Genomic DNA, 11,991 nt, shown 5'->3' on the forward strand with positions numbered 1-11,991 from the left:
AACTTGTTAAAGATGGCAAGAATTCTTGGCTTTCAATGCATAGCCTCAATGAAGCACCATTGTCTCAATTTTAATGTTGTAGCTTCAAATGGCCTCAAATGGACTATGTTCTAATAACATATTGTTAAAAAATGTAGCAACAATCATTGCCTCATGATGCATTTCAATGAGATGCTAGTAAATGATGTTGACATATTATTTCAATGAGATGTAAATGAATGATGTTGAAATAAGATGCCGATGCCAATATCAAATTTTGAATTTCAAAAGCCCACGAACATAAGAGATGTCAACAAACATAGCATCAAGTGGCAAGCTCTTTGATTGGAGTTCAAATGTCAACATAGTATCAAGATGACTAACAATGCTAAAATGTTGAAATAAGGTGTCAACAAACATAGCAACAAAACAACAAACTCTTTACATAGCATCAAAACAACAAGCTCTTTGATTGAATTTCAAGTGTCTACAAATATCATCAAAATGACTAGCTCTTTGACATTCAAAAATTCAATTGACATTCGCAAACTTGTTAAATATGCTAGGAAAGTCTTGGCTTTCAATGCATGGCCTCAATGAAGTGCCATTGTCTCAAGCGAACCATGTTGTATACTATGTTTAACAATATCTTGTTAGAAAATGTAGCATCAATGCCTTAGTGTGAAGTATGTTGCAATGAAATGTTATCAAATGATGATGTCACAAGATTCAACAAACACAATATCAAAATGACTAGCCCTTGATATTTGGAAGTTCAATGGGATGTGTTCACAAAATAGTGTTATTTTTGCATATACATTGCATTCGATCATGAATGGGATGTGTTCACAAAATAGTGTTATTTTTGCATATACATTGCATTTGATCATGAAAGCAATGGGACATGTCAAAACAACTAGCCCTTGCACATTTGCACATTTGAAAATTCAATTGGACATTCACAAACTAGTGTTGTTTGTACATAGATATTGGATTGGATTCATGGAAAGCAATGGGACATGGCAAAGGAATTGTTCAAAAAAGTGTTATTTTTGCATGTACATTGCATTCATGAAAGCAATGGGACATGTCAAAACAACTAGCCCTTGCACATTTGAAAAATTCAATTGGACATTTCACAAACTAGTGTTGTTTTTACAAATATATTGGATTCATGGAAGTAATGGGACATGGCAAAGAAGATGCATGAATTGTTTTGATGGAACATGGTTAATTAAAATGCTTGTCGAAAAATGTGAAGCTATATATTATGACTAGTCCTTGGATCTTTTGAAGACTCAAATCGAAAGTTGCCAAAATGTTTCTAGCAAATCATAGTGAGTCTCTATACAATTTCAGTGCACAATTCAAAAGAGCATTAATTTTGCAAGTTCTAGTTGGTGACCTTTTGCTTCTCAATGAGATCGGCTACTTGTTTTACGGTGGAGATATTCTCAGCATCTTGTTCACCAATGGAGACACCAAACTTCTCTTCTAAAGACATCACAATCTCCACCTATGTGGAACAAAAAAAATAAAAATATGGAAAGACTATCACAATCTCCACCTATATGGAACAAAAAAGATAAAATTATGGAAAGACATCACAATCTCCACCTATATGGAACAAAAAAGATAAAAAAATATGGAACACAAAAGATAACATGAAACCTTACATCAATCACCACATTCATGAATTGGAACACATCAAATCAAAACTTTTTACAATATTTGAAGGTTTAAATGTTTAAAAAAGTAAATGATACCGTATCAAGTGAATCGGCACCAAGCTCAGAGAACTTCGTCTCAGGTTGCACGTTGGCACGCTCGACCGAAAGTTGATCTGCAATAATATCTTGCACTGTCTCTAAGGTGCTCTACAATAGGGTGCCACTAAAAAAGGTTAGTGCATCTCATCACAACAATAAGACATTCCTTAATATGAAAATCAAAGTCAATTGTTCCTATCATGAAGGATAAAGAACCAAATTCCTTAAGATGAAAATCAAAGTCAATTGTTCCTATCATCCTAATATTGGCATCAATCTTTTCATCAAAAAGATACCATCATCCCATTATTAAATCATGATGGATATATGAAAATGAACCACTTTGAACATTTTGCAATGAAATTTTGACTATGTGCAATGATATAATGATGGTGTGATTGAGCCAATAAGCATGTAGCTCATATACAATGCATTGGAGAATGTAACTCTAACTCAAATGGTCCATCAACGTGAAGCATGCAATTAATTCTAAACTATTAACATACTTCTAGGAGGACTCAATTATTAATGCAAAAAAGATGGAAATGTCCAACAAATTACCATCAAAGCATTTGTAAATTCAATGCAATAAACCTATGGGACACAAACAATGGATAGCAACATTTCAAACACAGATAGTTAAGAAGAGAGTTGTCCATGTAGTACAACAAGCTATTGTATCACATGACAATCCAATTACTTGGATTGATTAGGTGGGAATGCAAAGATAAGTTCCCAGGAGACTCAATTGTGCAAATATTTGACTGATCATGAGATACATTATGCAAACCTTTTGGTAATTAACGGACCATTGTTGATTATGCAAGTAGATACATGTTCTCTTGAAACATGTGTTGACTATAAAGTTACGATATTCGACTAGGAATAAAGGCTACCTCAATAAACGCTTTTTGTAAAAGCAAGAAGTGAAGATCTCATTACAATATTATCAATAAGTGACCAATACACATAATGTTATCGTATCATCATTGATTATTAATAATTACAATATAAAATTCCAAGGGTAGAAGCTAATTCATATAGGTAATTAATTGATATTGATTAAGTATCGATCATACTATAAATATATAAAATTAACCAACATATAGGACACATAATATTATCATATCATCATTGATTATTAATAATTACAATGTAGAAGCTAATGCATATATCTAATTGATTGATATTGATTAAGTATAGATCGTACTATCAATACATAATCGTACAATCCATATATGATTAGCACATGTAATCGCTCTCAATTGTGTTGTCCATTAACATAATCATTAATCTCATATTCGTGTGATAAAATTTGAGGATCTATGGGTATCTCTAATTGTAAAATATTCGGTGTACACGATTAATCGACACATAATCGATGTCGATCCATATATAGTTAATCACATGTAATTGCTCTCAATTGTGTTGTCCATTTATGTGAATCCCTAATTGTAAAATCTATAATTAATCGACATGTAATCGATATCGATCAAATTGTGATCGATATACCCATATGATTGTTACTGATCATATTATGAAGATACAGATATACGGATACGATTATAATTACTCGATCAGATCACCAACATACCGATGGGATGAATGGACATGTAGTTGATATCGATCAGCATCCAATTAGCAGACATGTAGTCGATGAGAAGAATATGTAATTAATCAACCGATAATAAGTATTGATTAGTCGATTATGAGGTCCAAGGGCGCCTACCTGGCAGGATACTTGGAGAGGGCGACTGTGGGTCGAGCGGCGAGAGAGTGGCCGAGACCTCATGAATATGTAACTGATCCGATTTTTCGTCAGGGCCTGCGCCTTCTGGCATTTCGAGAGGCCATTGAAGCTCCCGAATTCCTGTAATTTCATCATCAGATCAAACTAAACCCACATAACCCACATTTAACTCCATTGATTATGCATACGTATTTATAACAGCCCCTCTTCTTCTGATCATCCGGGCGCCCGATTAAGATCACCTTCGCGCTAAACAGGATCATATTAAGGAAATCCCAACAAAGTATCGCCCTGATTCATGGTTTTTATTAACACAATCGTGATATTAGCTGCCGATGGCAAAGATTCAATACTATATCGTATCGATCGTTGATGGAAATCGATGTATCAGGTTCTCAAGTTCGATCTATCTGATCGTCAATTATTTTCAATCTTGATAATTAACATACTCATAATTAATCATGGAACAGCTTAAGACGTCACGTTGACAATTAACCTAACCCTAATTATCAATAGGAAAGAGTAAGACATAATGATCAGATTGATGAGTAGATACACAATCACAATGTTTATAATTACTCCTCGCAATCGATTTTGTTTATAATCACTCTTATCGCGATCGGTTTAATTTAGTTTAACCAATGACGATGATTACCAGAGTGGAATGGCGAGTGTGAGAGACGGCAGCTGCAGGAGCGGCGCATGAACATGTGCTCGTGAGGAGAGAAGGGCCAGCCATCCCAACTACAAAATTCCTGTTGCAGATAGGTTACAAAACAGACACAGACAGAGAGAGAGAGAGAGAGAGAGAGAGAGAGAGAGAGAGAGAGAGAGATGAACAGACCTTCCTTTTTAATTACAAAGCACGCAATGTGATGAATTTCAAAGATCACAGAAATGGTGCTCTTTTATAGGACGTGATAGATGCGGCAGGCTCATTTATAATCATAATATTGATCTATTTCTCTTTCCTCTTTGCATTTGCATGCATGCAGACGATGTCTTTGTTTTGGTGTGCCCGTCCCCAACCCCCCATTGAATTCTAAGACACTCGCCGGCCTACCATTTGCTCTCTCTCTCTCTCTCTCTCTCTCTCTCTCTCTCTCTCTCTCTCTCCTCCATATTGTAGGTATACCTATTCACTTGCTAAGGTACTCACATCATGCATGCTCTGCAACAACTTTCTCATATTTGCTCCCTCCACCATGCCATCCTGCAAGAAAACCTACCTCACATGGAAAGACAATACGACTAATGGCACATGTATTTTAGCTTAGACTTAGACTAGGAGTTTTGCAAGTAATGTGAACATGGTGTGACGTGTCCTCTTATCCCACTAAAAAATACAACTACCTTTAAACTTTGAAAGTCTAGTCAAGACTCTAGGTGTGACATTGCCTTTACTTGCTACAGTTGTAAAATTTAAAGTGTAACAAGTAAAGTGAGCTGCATATTGTAACATTGTTCCTAGCCCTCATACTTGCTCTGTACTTCATAAACAAAGCTTACAACTTCACTTACTAGGCTCCAAAAAGGTCTAGCTAATACTTGCTTGTACTATGACCCGAATGCCTGAGTATGCCTTCAAGGAAGTATACACATCATTCATGAGCTAAACTTAATGTTCAGATCATAAGGAACCATATTTCCCCTTGCATATGCATTCATTCATTTTAGTACACTTCACCCTAAGTAACAATATTATGTTACTCTTCATAAAAGGACAATGAAGACCCACCCAAAAATACCATTGGTCTTCCAAGGACTATATTAATTATTCAAAAGCACCATGTTGTAAATGCAGATACCAATTCCTTCTAGTTGTAACAAGTTTCACATAGAAAAGGTTAGTATGCAACTTAATATGTGAAAACCTTTTGAGTATGTACCATTAGTACATATTTTAGTACATGTACAACAATCAACCTTTAATGACATTTAGCATGATGTGTAGACATCTCCTTCAAGTTTTACATCCAACACTAGTTATTTCAAGAGTTCTTAGATCAATTGGTATCATTATGATATGAAGATTGCCTTTTGCTATAAATATCTAGAGTTGGAAACAATTACAACATTTTTCTCTAAAATTTGTCATTATTGGGTGATGACATTTTCATAGATTCTTAAGTCAAAATAAGGTTGGTTACACATAAAGGTAGACATCTAGTTTTCCAAAAAAGTTTGTGTTCATAGAGGTACACCTTGGATTGCTATATGGTCCTCAATTTTCACATGGTGGACACTTTTGGGTATGTGATCCACTTGTCCAAGGTTCTATTTGTGGCGATCTAAGGAAAAGACAACTTATATATTCAAAAAATGATGTTGTGCACACTAAGAGTGATTGAACCCCATCCAATCTCCCTCTTGGTGCAATATTTGAGCATGCAGTGTGTAAAGACTTTCACAAACATATATTACATTGCTTCGGCCATCTAGGGCAGTATGTAACTAGCCTCAGCTAACCAAGTTTTTAAAATGTATGATCATGTAAGCACCTACTTGTTAACATATGCACGTACTCACTACCTTTTTTCCATGGGGAAAGTGAAAAACCGATGCACTCACCATGTTAAAAAAGGCATAGCATCCACTATTAACACTAGCTTGGTAAGTGGACATTAACCTCTCCTAGGATTTTCCCTTTTATAGGATGAAGTTCCTAAATTCTTTTAAACCACATCAATAAAAGTGACATTTTTAAAAAGGCATGTCCTCTTAGGATTCTAGAAAACTTAGATTTCATCCTTGTATAATAAACAAGAGAATGCAAAGAAACCAAGTGGTCCTGTAACAGCTACATTAAATCTCAAAGAGGTTCACTTTTGATAGAAAAAATGTTTCTCTTCTCTTGGAGCACATGAATTTCAAGCTTGAACATTTTGTGAAACTATTTCACATGTTTTCCTTATTAAAAATTACTTTGATATATTTAAGAAATAAATGATACATTCCAACCTTGCCATTGGTCCTTAACAAAAAAAGGATGGAATTGTTACCATCTTATAGCTTTCTAAAATATTCACATCTAGTTAGGGAAATTTGAAGTGGAAAAAAGGAATTTCGCGTCAATAAAGGCTACATGATCCATCATTGAGGGTATTCTCAAATTTGTATTTTCCCTACACAAGTTTCTCAAATGTATGCACTACTTAATCTTATTAAGATTACATCATCATATATGCAATTAAACTATCTCAATCATACCTATTAAATAAACATGATCAACATGTCACTATATCCATTTGAATAAGGATTATCAGCCATTTAAAGTGATTGAATTGGAGGTGCAAGAATTTAAATACAACACTCTTAGGTTTCTTAACATTGACAAATTCTTCTAGCACTTCAAGAGTAAAAATGATTAATCTTGCCATTCTTGAGATTTAATTTGAGAGCTACACTCAAACTAGTGCTTTTTGTAGCCTAAATGCATTTAAGCCACTTTTCCACTTCAACCAACTTTGTGGCTGAATCAAGTGTTAAATTCATCCTCTCATATTTTAAACTATGTGGTAAATTTGATCTATGTTACGTTATTTGGCATGTGAAAACAAACTTATATACAAAAATATTTGGAAAATAGGGGTGCATTCAGTAACTCTGCTAGGGTTTTGTTAATGCTAGCAAAACATATGAGTATCTCAGAGCTCGTACACAATGGATGACTAAAAGCTAGATATGCCAATTTTTAATAGGTTTGATCTTAAACAAAGCTAAACATGTCAATTTTTTATAGGTTTGGTATTAGAAAAAATCTTATTATGTCAAATATTTGTTTCAAGAACACATCACTCAAATTTATAAAATGATTAGATGTTAAAAACTCATGTTGTAGATCCCAAAAGGAGATTTAAAGGCAACATAATTTCTTGCCTCCCATATTTTATGAAAAGTACCATTTTACCTGGATTCCAAACCCCAAATAAATAAGGGGATATTCTCTCTCTTTGTCCAATAGTGCTAGTCTCTAGGTTATTTAATCATCAAATTAACTTTTTCTAACCATTTTTACAACTTCCTTTAATAGGGCTCACATATCTCCATGACCACATGATAAGAATTTTCACCCTAGCACATTTAAAAGGTGACATCTCTCTCTTACTCAATTTCATCCAACCAAACACACACATACATGGGTGCATGTGTACACACACACACACACACACACTCTCTCTCTCTCTCTCTCTCTCTCTCTCTCTCTCTCTCTCTCTCTCTCTCTCTCTCTCTCTCTCTCTCATGTCTTTTACTTGATTACACTCTCTACGAATCTAAGATCCAAGGATAGGGCATAGAAACCCCTGAAAAACAAGTGAAGCCTTTCACATGATCCTCCATCCTTCTCTCCTCTAGTTTCTCTTTATCTCTCCAAATTACCTCTCTCTCTCTCTCTCTCTCTCTCTCTCTCTCTCTCTCTCTCTCTCTCTCTCTCTCTCTCTCTCTCTCTCTCTCTCTCTCTCTCTCTCTCTCTCTCTCTCTCTCTCTCTCCAAATCATGTTTAGGGGTAGGATACTAGTTCCCCTTGTTAAATTGGTAGAAGGAAGTGAAAGATTAAAAAAAGTAGAATGTAAAAAGTTTAGAGAAGCTAATGATCATGTACATAAAAAGAGAAGTAAAAAGTGTGGATCCAAGCAAGTCTAAAGGAGAATTTGAACAAGCTGCTAAAAGAGTAAGGACACTGGCATAGGAGAACTTAGGATGTCAATATATGAAATTTTGGTATATATGGGTATGAACAAAAGTCTAATATTTCAAATTATGTCTTAATCCATGTAGGTCACGGGAATAGATCTATGCCCTTTTATAAATGCAATCCTATAAATTGATCCTAGTTTTGTTAAAGAAAATAACCCTTCTATTGATTTCACACAATGTACTTCCATCCTTTAAAGCGCAATCTCCTAAGGCCTAACTAAAGACCATATGCACATAAAAATCATGCATATTGGAAGGAGTATCATTCTAGCTTTGTCTAATAGAAGCACATGATATGTATTATAGAAAGCATATGGGAGAACTATAGAAAAATCCCTTAAAGTACAAGGTATAATACAATGACACAATAGCAACGTAGATAGCATTAATAAAAGAATGATTAAATATAGTTTTTCATCCATGTCTAGCCAATTTCCACAAGCTTTGGGACTTAAAAGGATAGATCATATAGTTAAAAGTGTAAAAGAATAGTTACATGCCTATATTATTACTTTTTAGAGAATATTGGGGTACCCATGTTCAAGTGTTTCTTAGTTACTTTATCAAATAAGATGGTGAGAAAATGGAGTAGAAAGTGAACCACATACAAAGGTGACTTCAATATATTTCGTAAGATAAAGAATTGAAAAACTAGGGAAGGAACTAGAAAAGACGAAGGGAATCTAAATAGGTCAAAAGATGCCTAGAATGAAAATTGGGAGTTTTGATAGCTTTATGTTGATAAAAGTATTCTTCACATGAACTTTGTTCAATTATACCATCTCTTCTTAATGAATTATTCTTCAAGAACATGCGCATGTTTATAAAAGTTGTGAGGAAAACCTAGCTACACTTAAGTTGAAAATAGTGATATTCTATATCTCCTCACACTTATATTGAGAAACTTCATTCAACTGTAACAAGTAATGCATCAATAGTATGTGTAGCACACTTTGACTTGAGTTTCTCAAAAGATAACTACACATTATCTCGATAGAACTTCCTTCAATTGCAACAAATAGTGCATCTATAATATGTCCAAAGTATTTAAAATCTTGGATTTCGTTTAAGGAAGGCCAAATGTCTATACATTGATGTGGGTAAATTGTAAATTGGGAGTATAAATTGCCACTTGTATAAATTTTAAGAACTCCTACACAAACAAGAGGTATGTGGGAGAATGATTTGGTTATAAAAAGCTCATGTTTCCAAATTTGAGAGAGAGAGAGAGAGAGAGAGAGAGAGAGAGAGACATATAAGTAGCATCCACTCTAAATGTTTGTGTAAGTTAAAGATTCTAAGTTGGAAAAATCAAAAGATTTAAAGCACAATGACATGTAGCACTATCACATGCAAACCACATTGAGTCCCCAAATAATCACAACACACCACATTTCAGTAGGTTACTAAAAAGGGTCCATGCTTGCATAGATTAGAAAATACAACCAGGTGAAGGCATCACCTCAAGCATCATAAACATAAAGCAACTCTCTCCTCTTGACATAATAGCTCCTTTATACTCATAGTCTTCATTCAAGTAGATCATATGAGTAGAAGCTCTTGGTGGATGATAATCAATGAGCCACTCTAGACGTCCATGAACTATACATTTCAAGTTTGTAAATATGCAAGGATCACTTCCAATCAATTAGCTATCTCCACGAATACACTTTCAAAGTTGTTAGGCCTTTGATGTGAGCTTTCTTATAGCCTTATTCTCCTCTCCCACCTCCTTCGTCTTGTCCTGAGTTTCTCCTTTTACAACCTTCAACTTCCAACTTTTCCTCTTCTTATTCATGGTCGCAACCATGTTAGTTGCATCTTCCATCTCTTGAGCTCCACCTCAACTTCTCCATGGTAGAAGTAGAAGGAAATGGCTACAACAGGGTGGTTTTTTCCCTGCTTTTCTTCTTCCCCATTTTCCACTCCTCTTCTCCAACACTCGCAAGTGTTTCCTTAGTCTTGTGGAAGAAATCCAATAGCATTGCGCAAAAGAGATAGTGGAAGTTTTGACAGAAGAAGAGGAGTGACAAGAAGCATGAGGAGTAGTTGCAAATGGAGATAAATACCAATTCACAAAGCCACCCAATAAAGACTGGCATAATAAGGAAGTCCAGTAATAAGAGGTCTACCAAGGAGAGGGCTAACAAGAATAAGCATGCCTTCTAATTGCTTTGCCATGGCAGTTCCCCTATATACCAAGCATCATGAGTTTTCCTTCCTTCATTTGCCCAACACCTCATCCCATCCTGCAACCCTAAATTTTTAATAAAGTCCTGATATACCTATTCAATACACTAAACCACCCTTTCTCAAAGGAAAGAAAACTTTTTTCCTATGTCATTTTCTTTCTCAAAGGAAAGAAAACTTTTTTTCTATGTCCTTTCCTTCCCCTATCTTATCCTCTAACATGTGCCTCCTCTATCCCCATTCTCATTTTCCTATACGAATTCAATTACCCCAACCCCCATTTTCCACCTAACTACCCCCACCTCATCTCACATGAGAATAGACAATGCAAAAAACAAGATAAGTTGTATCCTTAAAAGAATCTCATGAAAAGGGCTTATTCCCATTGTGCTTTTAATCCTCACTAGAGAAAAAATGAGAATAATAAGGATCGATTAACCTTTTTATTTTATTTTTAAAAAACAACAACAACAATCTCACATGCAATATCATTTCCATGTTGTTTGTGATTCCATTGATGGTTTCCCTTAGCCTTCAATAGATGAGACAAAGGTCTAATTCAATCAAATATAAGAAGATCCATTTGAAATCAATAGTCTTTTTCTTCCATCGTCTTTATATTACATTATGAAGGGCATCTTCCTTGCCCTATACGAAAGAAAATTGCAACCTCACAAGTGTATTGGCTGAAAAAACTCATTAATCTCCATATGGATGATGAGGCTTTGATGTCAAATCACCTCAATGAGTTCAACACCATTTCCAACCAATTGACATCTCAAAATATTATATTTTATGGTTCAATAAAGGTTATATTCTTATTAGTTACCTTGCTTGAGAGTTGGAATGCTTTCAGGACTATCATTAGTAACTTTGTATCTGTAACTCATCTTACAAATGCTAATATTTAGAACATATTTCTCATTTAGGAAGTGAAAAGAAAGAAAAATGTAAATTCAAAGAGCTCTAGTGCACTTATGGTGAGAGGAAGGTTAGATGCCAAGGGCAACTCTCATTATAGATGTAAATCGAGAAGCAAGTCACATGGAAAAAAGGATGTAGAATGCTACTTCTGTAACAAGAAGAGATACATCAAAAAGGATTGCTATAAGTGAAAGAACAAGCAAAAGGGAAAGAATGCAAATGAGGATGGTAGCAAAGAGAAAAGCAAGGTAAAGCAAAGAGTTCCATCATTACCGAATAGCTTGATGATTGTGGTTATAGACTGATCTTTGGTGACCATGTGTGGAAGATTTGCAAGTGATCTCTGTTGTAGGCAAAAAGTCAAAATCTAGTACTTTGTATCATTTGCATATTTCTAGTATTAAAGACCATTTTATACTTATCATTGAATAACCATTTATTTTTTTATGGCATTATTGTTGGGGGCATATATCACTCACTAGAATAAAAGCTATATGGCATTTGAACTTGAACTATATTTCTTATCTACAATGATTTCAACCAAATCAATTCACCCATTTCATGCAATTTAGTTATTTTAATCTTGGATTTTTGAGCCATTAGGTTCAAAAAACACTTAAATTTTATGATTTTGTTAATTCCTAGATTAAGAAAAGAGCCAAAGATAGTCGGTCACATATA

The 11,991-nt window shown here is 34.6% G+C and overlaps 1 protein-coding gene across 2 annotated transcripts; it reads right to left on the reverse strand.

Annotated features, from left to right (window-relative positions):
* Positions 1-616: 616 nt before the first annotated feature.
* LOC148025106 (acyl carrier protein 4, chloroplastic-like) lies at positions 617-4,522 on the reverse strand. 2 transcript variants are annotated; one of them, XM_087693806.1, is made up of 5 exons: positions 4,343-4,522; positions 4,154-4,253; positions 3,478-3,618; positions 1,746-1,856; positions 617-1,495 (listed from the first exon to the last, which is right to left on the reverse strand). In XM_087693806.1, the coding sequence occupies exons 2-5, from the start codon at positions 4,235-4,237 to the stop codon at positions 1,373-1,375; spliced, it is 459 nt and encodes a 152-aa protein (XP_087549932.1). In that variant the 5' UTR covers positions 4,238-4,253; positions 4,343-4,522; the 3' UTR covers positions 617-1,372. The 2 variants fall into 2 exon arrangements, with proteins under 2 accessions (XP_087549932.1, XP_087549931.1); XM_087693805.1 differs by lacking the exon at positions 4,343-4,522 and having other exon boundaries at positions 620-1,495; positions 4,154-4,335.
* Positions 4,523-11,991: the final 7,469 nt, after the last annotated feature.

This window comes from Lygodium microphyllum, chromosome 15, assembly GCF_053477565.2.
Source record: "Lygodium microphyllum isolate KBCC chromosome 15, Lygodium_microphyllum_v1.1.10, whole genome shotgun sequence".
NCBI lineage: Eukaryota > Viridiplantae > Streptophyta > Polypodiopsida > Schizaeales > Lygodiaceae > Lygodium > Lygodium microphyllum.